The following is a 15357-nucleotide window of genomic DNA, read 5'->3' as shown; positions in this document are numbered from 1 at the left end:
TTGACCTTTGGCTGACCTTGCCATGGCTCTTCTTTAATCTACTTGCACATGTGCGCTGTATGTGATCCAAATTGGGGTTAAAATTCAAATTCCTTGACCTTTGCCAAAATGAACCCTTTAATGGTAGTTCCAGGGTCAGTGTTGAACTAAATACCAAGTCTGGTGGGACTTGGCCAAAGGACTTGAGAGGAGTACAGGAACAAACAAACACACAAATGTAAATGATGGCATGTTTGAAGAGAAATGCTCCAGATCACTCAGGAGTGAAGCTGCTGTTTAACCTCAGTGTTTCCTGTGTGGTTCTTGTGTCCAGGTGGTTCCAGATGGGTATCAACCCCTTCACTGGCTCCCAGGAATGGATCTACACCGGTGACTACTTCAATAGGAACTACAAAGACCTACCTGATATCTACTGAGAGCCCGCTAGCCTTCATTGTCAATGATAACCTGCAGCAGTCTGCCTGTCAGTCATTTTAGACACCTAATAAGAATCTAGGTTTCCACCAAGAACAAACCCAACACCAATCGCAAAGACGAGTCCCAAAGCCCCGATCCCATGTTTCATTTAACACTTCATTGCTGGAGAGTAGTTAAAGGATTTCTCCTCCCTCCAGGCTTTTTGCATCATTCCATCAGCTGATGTCCAGTTGCAGCCGCGCCGCCTCCAGCACACTAACCTTTTTATTGCTCACCACCGCTACAGGCAGGAAGTCTCCTGCCTATTCCGAGCACATTTGAAACACAATCCGAGTCTTTATCATCTTTATAATCACATTTTGTCCTGTGAGGAAATTCAGTCACCTTTCATCGTTAATAAGGAAACACAAGTGAGACTAGTCAGTGATTGATGTTCACGGACAGACAAATCAGGGAAGGCCATGCTGGTTTGGGTGAGAAGAAACAGAAACGACAAAACTACAGATCGCTAAGTAAAAAAAATTTATTGACGTCCTGTTGGCTAAAAGCATGAACTCATTATGAACTGCTGCTTAAATGTTTAATCTGCAAGACACCTCTTAGAAAAATGCAGTTTCCTTGACAGCAGCATGGAAGCTGACAATCTCCATGGAAATGACAGTGGAGGGGTGGGGGGTGGGAAGGTCCAAAGGAACAGAAACTCTGTAGCTTCTGTACATCTGCCGGAATATTTTATCTGCAGAACAAAAGTACCATTCAAGCATCGTCCCGACTCGCTCCTGATTTGAAGACTCGCTGTTCCACCTTCTTTATTTTGAAGACGTGGTCGCCCACACTTTAACGAACTCTGAGCTCTGAACGCTCAAATCGCCACCTGGATCACTGGCTAACTGCGCTAGCTGAGCTAGCTTGACTCAGCTGACACTGAAAACGCACTTCACACCTTCATCTCAGCCTTAGCTTTTGTACCATCTGCTGAAATTTAGCTCTTTTTCAAGTCATCAGGATCAGCAGCAGGTAAACGTTGGTGTTTGGCTCAGTGGCCCTTCAGCAGATGTGGTTGTGTCTGCCTGAGGAATCTGGGATCTTGCACTTATTCCTGCTTGCTGCACATTTAATGGAGAATTTAGGATCACTACAGGATTCAAATATGATGGAAATTCTGCAATTCAAATTTAAACCTGTAATTTGGAGAAAAATGTCACAATATGAGAATAAAGTCTGTTTTTACAATAAAAATTCTTAATTTAAATCAGGGAAAAACAATATAAAGTCTCTTCAAATGTGCCAATTTGTTTTGGAGTAGACATGTTTTCTTTTTTTTATCTTGGTTAAATATTTGCGTCCAAAGTGTGAATTATTTGGGTGGACTGGGACCCGTATTTCAGTTCTTGTTCATCTCGGTGTGAACAAGTTTCTGTTAACTCCATGGTCACTTAAGTGACGTTTGCACAATATGATAAATGTGGTAAAATGTTTCAATTTAAAAACGGGTATAAAATTATTTTTCAGGCAGTTTAAGTAAGAATTTCAAAACACACAGAAGCCAAAATGGAATTACCTCCTCCCCTCCAGTGGTCCAATCCGATGCCTAGTTTGAAGCCATTTTGCCAGTACTAGTGCCATATATACTTATTTATGAAACCTATCCTGGAGAATTTAAAAAGTACATATACAAGTAAATTCAAATGGTCAGACTTTGTACTGAGTTATCTAATTTGTAAGCTTTGGGTTTTTTGTGCTTGTTTTTTTGTGGTATACAATTGTTAGTCCTTTAAAGGACATTGAGATCTCGCAAAACTCCAGCAAGTGCATTTTCTGCCCACCTTGTCCCTCTACATAGGAGTTGTGCCCTCTTGTGGGACCACTCTAAAGTGCAGGAACTCTCATCCTCCTCCTTCCTCATCCATGATTCCACAAGCCAGCCTTCAAGTGAATCATTTGAGATCTCGCAAACCTATCGTGAGATCTCACGAAGTAACACTTTACCCACCACCATCACACTTTAGGAGGCTCTGTAAATTGACAAGGAAGCCCATAATTTATTGAAAGCAGTATATTGAAAATCGTTTACTGTGAAAGTCAAATTCATACGATGATCATGCTGACGAGAAACTCATTCAGTCATAGCCTTGCTAACAGCTGTTACTGACGCAGGAAGGATTCAGAACCACGTACCAAGAGTGTCCCAAATCTGATACGAAAACGAAAATTTTCTTTTTTTACTCAGAAATGTCTGACACATTTGAGGGAGAATTTTAGATCTGGATAAATTCATCCTGTAATGAGAACGTGGCCGAATGACCATAACCTGATTTTGGTTGCTCGTCCATTGTATCCAGCCTTTCTAGTAATCTCCATTTGTTACAACTCTAGTGTTGTGTAAGATTTTTTTTATTCTGATTTGTTTGTTTTTGTTTTTTACAGCAGGGTGTTTGTTGGGTTTAAATAAATAAAAAAATTCCACTCTTGTTGAAAAATCAAAATCTTAAATCCTGGCAGAGATTCTAAATCTGGACCTGAAGACTTGATTCAGGTCTGCAGAAAACAATAATTGTCCAATCTGATGTAGATGTGTAATTGATCCTCCGTCTGTGGGTCGAATCTGGGGAGTTGCAGTCAAAGTGACACGGAGATTGTGTGTGTGCGTGTGTGTGTGCGCGTGCACAAGCACGTGCGCATTCATTGTGTGAATATGTTCATAGATGTATGTACAAACACTTAAAGCCATATTAACTGAGTGTGTTTAAAGAATGTGAATGATTCAAGGTTTAGAAACTGAACCCTTAAAATTTGCATTATTATTATTAAGCTTACTGTCATTATAGCATGACTTCAGATCTAATCATGTCACTGTTTTAAGTTGTCTGCAGCTTTACGCTGGGTTGTTCTGCACTGGACTTTCCCCTTATTGTTGCCTTTTCTCTCAAAGTTAAAAGGTAAAAACTGATTCCCAGGGTCGAGGTCATGCCAGCATATATAGCGGCAAAATTTTGGACCAAAACAAACTCATCAGTGCAATCATTAAATCATAATTTTCACAATAAAAGTACCAGAACTGAAACACCCGAGACTCTGAGGTCAAGTCTGTTGTCCCTTTTCCAATTTATGTGCTGCTTTGACAACTTTGTGCCACATCTGGAATGTTTTGTCTGGTTAACTTATTTTGTGTCCCCTACAAACTCTTTTCTAACCCTAACTCCTCAGTCGATCAGAGAACCTTGTATAAGTGCAACAGGTTGAGCTTTTGCAGCTGCAGAGGGGGAATGAAATCGCCTGTGTTCAGTAAAGGTATCTTATTACTTGAGGATGCTGGCAGGCAGCTTCAGCTTTTTTCCTCATTGTGATCTATTTTTCATTGTTGCTGATGCTTCTTATTAATCTGTGGAACAAATGGTGGGAGTAAACTTTAACATGGACTTGGAAGAAACACAAAAATGTGTGGCACTAATGCTCGAGAACAGCTCACAAGTCTCTAAACGGACATGCATCTGTGCCAGAAAATTACAAGTTTATGTTCTCTCCTATTTTGATGTCACAGTGGAAATCTGAAGAATCTTGCGGTCTAGCCCGACCTGACAGTCACATGAAGTACAAATGGCAGCGACAACGGTTGGCTTTGTTGTGTAATTGGTGTTCCTGGGGCATGCACGTGTCTACACAAGATGTCTTGTAAATTACTTCAAAGATGTTATTTGGTTTCAAAAATGCAGCTGATATGGAGTGTATTCCACCATTTGGGATTATTTTGTTCAAGGGAACAACCAGCTGATATAAACGCTGCCTGTTCACTGGGATTAGTAGTTGCCGTGTCGCGTCACTCGGTATTTGCATAAAATAGACCTCTGGTCTGTTTTGGCCCCACCTAGTTGGTGGCATAGTGACCGTTGTTTCTTGCCGATGAAACATGCCCACTCTGATTGAAATGCGAGTCATCACTTTGGTGCTTTGCCAGTAGCCCCGCCCCCCCATCTTTCAGGGAGATGACATCAGCAACAATGAAAAATGGATCACAATGATATAACAGTGGATGTATCCATAAGCAGCTTTGTGTTATGAGTGTTTTTGCAAGGACAAGCTGTTTTGTCATTGCACTTGGTGCTTGCCTGTGCCCTCTAGTGGGTCATGTGACCACTGAAGTATGCTACAGCATTACACCTTTAAGACCAGTTTCTTTGTGTGATCCATGTAGCGTGTTTAAGTCTGGAAAATAATGTTATGTTCTGTGGCCTGTTGGCATTGTCTACCTGGGCTGTTCACTAGAGCCTGATGGATGTGGATTATGGTTTTATTTAGTTTTTGAGGGGGGGAATCATCAAACTCTCATATGTCATACAGTTAAACATTAACTTTATTATAAATAAATATAACCAACCGTCACGCTGCCTTCAACATGGGCTTCTCAGCTATTTTGGTGCTACTTAGCTGGCAGCACAATGACCACTTGTCTCATGTCCACTCTGAAAATGAACGGCAGCTCGTCGCTTTTCTTCACCTTTAAGGGGTGATGGGGGTCCAAGCCATGCTTGAAAGAATTGTAAATGAGGCTTTTCTCCTTTATTTGAGTTTTAGTACAGCCGATAACTGAAACAATCCTTCACATGGTAATACAAGCATCGGATTTGGCATGAACGTTCTTCAGAAATCTGTCTGAGGGGAAAAAAGTGCTGGCCACTTGAAAATCCAATATGGCAGCCAGGTAGGGGTCAATGAAGAATTACACGGGTGAAAATTTAAAAATGCTCCAGTCATATTGAAAAGTACAACAAATTATTTGTGATCATAAATATTCCAAAACATGGTGCAAACTAATAATTTGCATCACTTTTTACAATATTTGGAGCAACTTTAACTTTTGATCCCTGTACAAACTGAAACTGACCTTTGTCACCATTCTTGCTGTTTTTCCCCCATTAATATTCAGTCATAGATAGTCCAAACTATACCTTTTTGGAATATTTATGATCAGACAATGTGCTGTACTTAATATGATTGGAGCATTTTTTAATTTTGATCCTTGTGTAACTCTTCATTGACCCCTACCTGGCTGCCATATTGGGTTTTCATGTGGCCAGCACTTTTTTCCTCAAACAGATTTCTGAAGAACGTTCATGCCAAATCTGATGCTTATATCACTAAAAAGGTATACTTATCTGCTCCACTATTTCAATGCAGTTGAAAATAACTTGATATGCTTGTAAAAGGTTCCTATCTGTTGATATTAACAGCCAACAGATAATCAGTCAAGGTTGACTGCTTTGGATTGGCCGAGTTCATCAAAAATTTAATGTTCAGTGCTGTTTGATGGAACGGAGAGAACTTTCATGCACAATCGTCTCACAATAAGGTAACTTCAGAACCAAATGTGGCTGTCCACAGCCATAACCCCACCAACTGAACTACAATTTTTGCACGTTATATGCACAGACTTGTGACTAAATCTCAGATCCATTAAAACTTGTCGCTGAATGTAACGTGGTTACATTAAATGGTGTAAAACAGTTTGTAGGTAGTGACTGAAAATCTTAGTCTTTTTTTTTTTAAATTGGGAATTAAATCTGCAAAGGTTTCATGTTCCCTGCTGATCTGTTTACAGTGCATCCAGAAAGTATTGTGCTTCATTTTTTTTTCACATTTTGTTGTTTCCAAAATGGATAAAATTCATTTTTTTCCCTCAAAATTCCACACAATACCCCATAATGACAATGTGAAAAAAAGTTTTGTTTTTTTTAAGATTTTTGCAAACATAAGATGTGTACATAAGTATTCACAGCCTTTGCCATGAAGCTCAAAATTGAACTCAGGTGCATCCTGTTTCCACTGATCATCCTTGATGTTTCTACAGCTTCATTGGAGTCCACTTGGGGTAAATTCAGTTGATTGGACATGATTTGGAAAGACGCACACCTGTCTACATATAAGGTCCCACAGCTGACAGTGCAGGTCAGAGGACAAACCAAGCATGAAGTCAAAGGAATTATCTGGAGAAGGGAACAGAAACATTTCTGCTGCTTTGAAGGTCCCACTGAGCACAGTGGCCTCCATCATCCATAAATGGAAGAAGTTCAGTTCCACCAGGACTCTTCCTAGAGCTGGCCGCCTGTCTAAACTGAGTGACTGGGGGAGAAGGGCCTTAGTCAGGGAGGTGACCAAGAACCCGATGGCCACGCTGTCACAGCTACAGCATTCCTCTGTTCACAGAGCAGAACCTTCCAGTAGTAATCCACCAATCAGGCCTGTATGGTAGTGGACAGATGGAAGCCACTCCTTAGTAAAAGACACATGGCAGCCCACCTGGAGTTTGCCAAAAGGCACCTGAAGGACTCTCAGGCCATGAGAAACAAAATTCTCTGGTCTGATGAGACAAAGATTGAATGCTTTGGTGTGAATGTCAGGTGTCATATTTGGAGGAAACCAGGCATCATCCCTCCGGGGAAGCGTGGTGGTAGCAACATCATGCTGTGGGAATGTTTTTCAGTGGCAGGAACTGGGAGACTAGTCAGGATTGAGGGAAAGATAAATGCAGAAATGTACAGAGACATCCTGGATGAAAACCTGCTCAAGAGCGCTCGACCTCAGACTGGGGCAACAGTTCAAATTTTAACAGGACAGTGACCCTAAAGCCCCTTTCACACTGCCACAAATGTAGAGCTGCGTATTTCGGCGTTTCATTTAAGTACACGCAAAATGCAAGCGTACTCAGCCTTTGTCCGTGTTCGTTGCGTTCATAGATTTGCTTGCAGCTGCGTGTGTTTGCTTTTTAATGTCTGCACACAGTTGCGTGTAGCTGTTGCCGCTATTTATAACCAATTCAACTCTTTTTCAGTTAATGCATGCCGGCTGTGCAGAACACATCATTGCGCTTGAAAAACAGTTGACTGTATCATCAGGTTTTTAAAGTTGCATACTGCCACGTAGGTAGCCATAGCTGCCATTTTCTGCCTCTGGAAGTGTGCGCTGTTCTCTACTGCGTGGTGTAGTGCACGTTTTTCGGGGGGGTTTTTTTGTTTTGTTTTTTTGTCTTGGTAGATCATTTTCATTGTGTACAGATGCTGAGTCTGGCTGTGGTAAAGGCTGCTGTGAATGAAGTGCTGTGACTCTTTAAACTTTTAAAGCTCTGGTTGCTCCGATCAGGTCCAGTGACTTGATCAGACCTGATCGATCAGGGCGTCTGATGAGCGCACCGACATGCAGCGACAGTGCTTTTATTTTAAAGAGAGAGAGCAACCAACCGACCTGCTGTTTCTGTTCTGTTTCTGGATTTATGAGTTGAGGATCAATTCCCTGTTCTGAGCACACACACATCCATCAGTCAGATCAGCTGTTCTGAGAACACAGGCACTGCAGCTGCGTGATCATGTTCTCCAGCTGATTCACTCTGGATGCACGCACTCAGTTTTTGGATGTGTACAGGAGCGCAGTGTTGCACAGACTTGCATGCCGTAGCAACGTGCTGCGCAGACCTGCTTAAAACTGCTTATTTTCTGCATCCAGTGCTCTACGCCAAAAAAATTTAACGTTTAATTTCTTCCGTCCTACACGCGTAGCCCTCAACATACTGCTGCATATGGAGCAAAAACTCAGTGTAGAGCTGCTCAACTCAGCGCAGATGGTATGCCACAATACACAGCTCTGCGTTTGCACCAGTGTGAAAGGGGCTTAAGCACACAGCCAAGATATCAAAGGCGTGGCTTCAGGACAGCTCTGTGAATGTTCTTGAATGGTCCAGCCAGAGTCCAGACCTGAATCCGATTGAACATCTCTGGAGAGATCTGAAAATGGCTGTGCATCAGTCCTCCCCATCCAACCTGATGGAGCTTGAGAGGTGTTACAAAGAGGAATGAACAAAACTGCCCAAAGATAGGTGCACCAAGATTGTGGCATCATATTCAAGAAGACTTGAGGCTGTAATTCCTGCCAAATGTGCATCAAAGTATTGAGCAAAAGGTTTGAATACTTATGTACATGTGAGTTATTAGTTTTTTATGTTTAATAAATTTGCAAAAATAATAAACTTTTCATGTTATTATGGGGTGCTGTGAGTAGAATCTTGAGGGGGAAAAATGAATTTACTCCCATTTTGGAATAAGTCTAACATAACAAAATGTGAATACTCTGAATACTTTCTGGATGCACTGAAATGGATGTCTTTAGCAAGAAATCCCCTGTGATGTCTCTGACTTCAGATCTATATATGGACAGACTTTAGGTCAGTCTGTTTGGGTGGAACAATGTGTTTCCACCTGTGTATTAGTCAGCTTTGATGTTTCGCATCAGTGGCTCTGCTGTCCATCGTGAATGTTGGCAAACTGTCACCTCAGCAAACCTCAGACTTTCTTTTTCTTCTTTTTGTCCCTTTATCTAATTGTGATTTGTAACGGTTGGTGTTCACAGCTTTGTCCTGCACAGGTGACTGTCCTCATGACTTCAGTCTAGTTTTCCAGCCTCTATACTCTGATCAACAAACTCCATTGCAGATTTCATGGAGGGCAGTACATGATTACACCAGTAGTTTTCTGAGGCTTTAGACAATTCTCTGTGTATATGCTGTATAGTTTGGTGAGCAAATGAATGAGTCCGTCCTCCAGGTTGTAAACACAGTAACTCAAAAATGATGAATGTGATCGTCTTTAAACTCAGCAGGTTCAGAGGATGATGATAGACTTCAGGAGCAGGTGCTGAACTTGTGTGTTGTGTGCTTACCACCTGGAGGACATGTGGGCTTATAACCTGACCACATGCATGATGGAAATTAGGAGCAGGTGTGGTTAAGATGCATACAGTTTGAACTTTTTGTTTCCCCAAAGTGTCAGTCTGAGGGGTTTCTCGCTCCTTGTTCAACCCTGTTTAAAGCAAATCACCAGTTTTATTTTGGAAAGCGTACTGATTTTCTTACTATTTTAAAGGTACGTATTTTCTGCTCAGACAAGCATCTGTCTAATTTCTTAAAAAAAAAAAAAAAGTTATATAAATCAAAAGTTGCAAGAAATCATTCCTGATTTTCAGTTGCAATCAACAAACCATTTAAAGCTTAAAGTCTTTACTTTTGTTTTGTAATCAGTCCATTGATTTGCAATTTGATTTTTCTCTAAAATATAAAACTGCTTTAAAAAAAACAAAAAAAAAATTTAGCCAATCAACTCCAGATTAAACATTTTGCATTTTAGTGGTGGTGAAAATCTGTTGGAAAGGGTCTAACAGATTTAAGTTGTATTTTAAAATTGTTTAAATATTTCAAAGCTTAATGTAGAACAGTTTTAAAAATCAGCTTTCATTAATTCTGAATTCAAACTCTAATATCCTGTTTAAATTATTTCAAACTTGTTCAGAGGAGCCCTTTAAAGCTAATTTAGAAATGTATCTGTTTTAAACATAAAAAATAGAGAATTATCACATTTCGGTGGATTTAAAACCACAAAATTCTGGTTTGGTACTTTTTTTTAAAGTTGTGTTCTGGAACAAATGTTTGTCAAACACTAGTACTGTAATTTAAATCTACATACCATATGTAACTTCAGCTGATAAAATGCTAAAAGCACCAACACAGACTGTATGTTTTGTTAATGTTATTAAACTGGACTTGATGTCTGCAAGTGTCTCTGTTTTGTTAAGGTTTTCTCCTGGACTCAGACATATGTTTGTATGTAAGCGTTGCAGTGCTGTAATCACGAGCAAAACTGCATATTATTTTGTGCAGTTGATTTATTTTTTATAATTTTTTTTAGGGTTTTTTTTTGTTTTACGCTGTTACAGATGTGTGTTTGAGGTGGAGGCCGGCAGATGTACCATGGTCAGATCTTTATATTCACACAAGCTGTGAATGTCGACTAACAAAATCCTTGTTTCAGATTTAAACGTGTTTTCCTCCATTAACACAAAAACTTTACAGCAGCTGTTCAACCCCAGAGTTTGCACGGCTGTTAAATACTAAACACCTGTGCTACAAAATGATGTCCCTCCTTTAAATGGTTCACGTGCACATTGTTACTTTACACTCGACTACAGTTTTTTTGTTTTGAGTTCCGTAATTTTTAAGTTCCGTAATGCGTCATTGCCATACACTGCAGTCATTTTCCCCCCAGTTTCCTCCAACTACGCCCCCCCCCCTTTTTTTTTTCTTTTTTTTTTGCTGAGACACTAAATTTGGCACACGTAGCTGGATTCTGCCTTTGTCCAGGTTTGGAGATTAAATTTGCTGAAGGGGAGTACTAGGGGTCAAAGTGGCACGTCTGTGTGCTGCTTGTACTCCCATGTCCTTTGATTTTTACACTGAACAGAAATATAAACGTAACACTTGGCAGATGTGGCACAAACAGCAGGACACAAATGCAAAACTCTCACAAGCAAACTGGAGCACAACCCCAATTCCAATGAAGTTGGGACGTTGTGTAAAATGGGAATAAAAACGGAATACAATGATTTACAAATTCTCTTCAACCTATATTCAATTGAATACACCACAAAGACAAGATATTTATTTATTGTTTATGTGCAAATATTTGCTCATTTTGAAATGGATGCCTGCAACATGTTTCAAAAAAGCTGGGACAGTGGCAACAAAAGACTGGGAAAGTTGATGAATGCTCAAAGAACACCTGTTTAGAACATTCCACAGGTGAGCAGGTTAATTGGAAACAGGTGTCATGATTGGGTATAAAAGAAGCATCCCCAAAAGGCTCAGCCTTTCACAAGCAACGATGGGGTAAGGATCACCACTTTGTGAGCAACTGAGTGAAAAAAAATAGTCCAACAGTTTAAGAACAATGTTGTCAGTTAACAGTTCATCGCTACATCTACAAGTGCAAGTTAAAACTCTACCATGCAAAGTGAAAGCCATACATCCACAACATCCAGAAATACCTCTGCCTTCCCTGGGCCCGAGCCCAGTTGAAATGGACAGACACAAAGTGGAAAAGTGTGCGGTGGTCTGATGATCCCACATCTCAAATTTTTTTGGAAGTCATGGATGTCGTGTCCTCTGGGCAAAAGAGTAAAAAGACCATCCAGATTGTTACCAGCGCAAAGGTTAAAAACCAGCATCTGTGATGGTATGGGGGTGTGTTAGTGCCCATGGCATGGACAACTTACACATCTGTGATGGCACCATCAATGCTGAAAGGAACATCCAGATTTTGGAGCAACACCTGCTGCCATCCAAGTAACATCTTTTTCAGGGACGTACCTGCTTATTTCAGCAACACAATGCCAAGCCACATTCTGCACGTGTTACAACAGCGTGGCTTCATAGTAAGAGTGTAAGTGTGGGGAAAATGTGTGGAGCATTATGAAGCACAAAATACGACAACAGAGACCCCGGACTGTTGAACAACTGAAGTCGTACATCAAGCAAGAATGGGAAAGAATTCCACCTACAAAGCTTCAACAATTAGTGTCCTCAGTTCCCAAACGCTTATTGAGTGTTGTCAGAAGGAAAGGTGATGTAACACAGTGGTAAACATACCACTGTCCCAGCTTTTATGAAATGTGTTGCAGGCATCCATTTCAAAATGAGCAAATATTTGGAGAAAAACAATAAAGTTTATCAGTTTGAACATTAAATATCTTGTCTTTGTGATGTATTCAATTGAATATAGGTTGAAAAGGATTTGAAAATCATTGTATTCTGTTTTCATTTACATTTTACACAATGTCCAAACTTCATTGGAATTGGGGTTGTAAGAAAAAAAGGTTTAATATAGTTAAGCAGGGATTCAGTACACGGGTGAGCCAGCAGCAAAGTAAAGGTACAGACAGGCGTGAGTGAGGCTGAGGTTTGGTCCAAAAAACATGGTATGGAGGTGTTCAGAGGCAAGAAGAAGTCAAAATATCAGCAGGCTGATAAGAGAAGGAACAGCTGGAAAGTGAAATACATTCAACAATCTGGTGGAGAAGTGAGGGATTAAATAAAGAGCTGGTTAATCAAAGTGTAAATGAACAGGTGTGAGGAAGGTTCTGTAAGGGGCGTGACCAAGAAAGACAAGGGCAGGTGCAAGAGGGTGCAGTGAGACAAAAAGCAAAGCACACAGGAGCAAGATAAATAAGTGACAGAAAAACCAACGGTGAAAAACATGACACACTCAAGACAAGCAATATTTAACGTGAACTAAACAAAGGGAGCAACCAAGGACATAACGTGACCAGCCTAAAATGACAGAAAAAAGACACAAAACAAAACCACTGATTCAAGAATACAGATGATGCAATGAAGGACAACACAAAATAAATGAACACAGAATGCCATAAATACCTAAAGGAACATAACCAGATTACTAAACACAGAAAGTAAATGAAGCAAAACCAGAGGCTACAAAATCATCAATGGAAAACCAAACCAGTGACAAAAGCAGAGATAAATGTGATAAACAGAACTAAACTAAGACTGCAGTAACTTAAGGGACCAAGAGTAAAAAAATAAATAAAAGGTAACACAGTAAACAAAAATAATACAGCAAAACAGCTACTAAGACAAAACCACACAATCACAAAAAGAAGACCACAAATAAATAAATGAAGAGCAGAAAACAAAACCAATGATAACATGAGCATGACCGGACTATAAGGAACCAAACAAGGAAGCAGAAATCAGTATAAAACTATGACAAGGGCAGGATCATGACAGCTTGTTTTTGTTCCCATTTTTCATGAGCTGAACTCAAAGATTTAAAACATTTTTTTATTCACACAAAAACCCTGTTTCTCTCAATTATTGTTCACAAATCTGTGTTCATGAGCACTTCTCCTTTGCTGAGATAATCCATCCCACCTCACAGTTGTGGCAGATCAAGATGCTGATTAGACAGCGTGATTATTGAACAGGTGTGCCTTAGGCTGGCCACAATAAAAGGCCACTCTGAAATGTTCATTTTTGCTTTATTGGGGGGGGGGGGGGGGTGGCAGAAAACCAGTCAGTATCTGGTATGACCACCATTTCTCACCATTCGCATGAAGTTGATCAGCAGCCAGACATCATCAAATGTGAGCATTTGCCCACTCAAGTCAGTTACGAGTCGCATGCGGCTCGCTGTGGCTTTGAAAACTATGTCCATAACTCTTTTTTTTTCCCTTCTTCTTCTTCCTCCTCCCCCTGAGCAGCAGCGTCTTTTAAGTTGAAGAATCTTGATGTTTTTTTTAGCCAGTGTGAAACATCGTTTGGGGGGAGAGTGTCGTAGTGCCACCTCATCTCTTGCTCTGCTTTCACGACTGATACGGTACCAGTGGTACTCACCTGCTCGCACAATGTCATAGAGTTACACATATCGAAAGCTTGAATGAGGACTCATGCCTGGCCGTGTGCCAGCAAGGAGCATGCTGCACTCAAAAATTCTTGAAAGGGTAGTTGTAAAACAGCTAACTGATCATCTGCAGAGGAATGGTCTATTTGAAGAGTTTCAGTCAGGTTTTAGAATTCATCATAGTACAGAAACAGCATTAGTGAAGGTTACAAATGATCTTCTTATGGCCTCGGACAGTGGACTCATCTCTGTGCTTGTTCTGTTAGACCTCAGTGCTGCTTTTGATACTGTTGACCATAAAATTTTATTACAGAGATTAGAGCATGCCATAGGTATTAAAGGCACTGCGCTGCGGTGGTTTGAATCATATTTGTCTAATAGATTACAATTTGTTCATGTAAATGGGGAATCTTCTTCACAGACTAAAGTTAATTATGGAGTTCCACAAGGTTCTGTGCTAGGACCAATTTTATTCACTTTATACATGCTTCCCTTAGGCAGTATTATTAGACGGTATTGCTTAAATTTTCATTGTTACGCAGATGATACCCAGCTTTATCTATCCATGAAGCCAGAGGACACACACCAATTAGCTAAACTGCAGGATTGTCTTACAGACATAAAGACATGGATGACCTCTAATTTCCTGCTTTTAAACTCAGATAAAACTGAAGTTATTGTACTTGGCCCCACAAATCTTAGAAACATGGTGTCTAACCAGATCCTTACTCTGGATGGCATTACCCTGACCTCTAGTAATACTGTGAGAAATCTTGGAGTCATTTTTGATCAGGATATGTCATTCAAAGCGCATATTAAACAAATATGTAGGACTGCTTTTTTGCATTTACGCAATATCTCTAAAATCAGAAAGGTCTTGTCTCAGAGTGATGCTGAAAAACTAATTCATGCATTTATTTCCTCTAGGCTGGACTATTGTAATTCATGATTATCAGGTTGTCCTAAAAGTTCCCTAAAAAGCCTTCAGTTAATTCAAAATGCTGCAGCTAGAGTACTGACGGGGACTAGAAGGAGAGAGCATATCTCACCCATATTGGCCTCACTTCATTGGCTTCCTGTTAATTCTAGAATAGAATTTAAAATTCTTCTTCTTACTTATAAGGTTTTGAATAATCAGGTCCCATCTTATCTTAGGGACCTCATAGTACCATATCACCCCAATAGAGCGCTTCGCTCTCAGACTGCAGGCTTACTTGTAGTTCCTAGGGTTTGTAAGAGTAGAATGGGAGGCATGCCACCATGTTCCAATCCATGTAGATGCACCACAGCTGTGAGTCCTGACGAGCTGCAGGTGATCAGCCTCAGGTGATCAGGGTGAGGTCCTGATAAACTCAGCTACACAGCCACTCAGTCCCAAATGCAAGCCACCTGGAAGGAAAAACAAAAGACAGGACAAAAGACAGAAACAAAAAGGCAGCCAGGCCACCCCAGCCATACAACACTTTCAGGCTCCTCTCCTGTGGAACCAGCTCCCAATTCAGATCAGGGAGACAGATACCCTCTCTACTTTTAAGATTAGGCTTAAAACTTTCCTTTTTGCTAAAGCTTATAGTTAGGGCTGGATCAGGTGACCCTGAACCATCCCTTAGTTATGCTGCTATAGACGTAGACTGCTGGGGGGTTCCCATGATGCACTGTTTCTTTCTCTTTTTGCTCTGTATGCACCACTCTGCATTTAATCATTAGT

At 40.5% G+C, this 15357-nt stretch overlaps 1 protein-coding gene across 2 annotated transcripts in view; it reads left to right on the top strand.

Annotated features, from left to right (window-relative positions):
* The window catches only part of LOC117511828 (oxysterol-binding protein-related protein 2-like), a 67358-nt gene extending 63873 nt beyond the window's left edge, over nucleotides 1-3485 (top strand). Inside the window, exons 14-16 of one of the 2 annotated variants that reach the window (XM_034171737.1) lie at nucleotides 198-202; nucleotides 310-420; nucleotides 486-3485. In XM_034171737.1, the coding sequence (XP_034027628.1) occupies nucleotides 198-202; nucleotides 310-416 (112 nt within the window). In that variant the 3' untranslated portion in view covers nucleotides 417-420; nucleotides 486-3485. The remainder of the gene's footprint in view (nucleotides 1-197; nucleotides 203-309; nucleotides 421-485) is intronic. The other variant, XM_034171738.1, reaches the window with a different exon arrangement.
* The last annotated feature ends 11872 nt before the right edge of the window (nucleotides 3486-15357 follow it).

This window comes from Thalassophryne amazonica, chromosome 6, assembly GCF_902500255.1.
Source record: "Thalassophryne amazonica chromosome 6, fThaAma1.1, whole genome shotgun sequence".
NCBI classification, from domain to species: Eukaryota; Metazoa; Chordata; class Actinopteri; order Batrachoidiformes; family Batrachoididae; genus Thalassophryne; species Thalassophryne amazonica.
The sequence above is the reverse complement of the archived record's forward strand: the minus strand, read 5'-3'. Positions and strand labels throughout refer to the sequence as shown.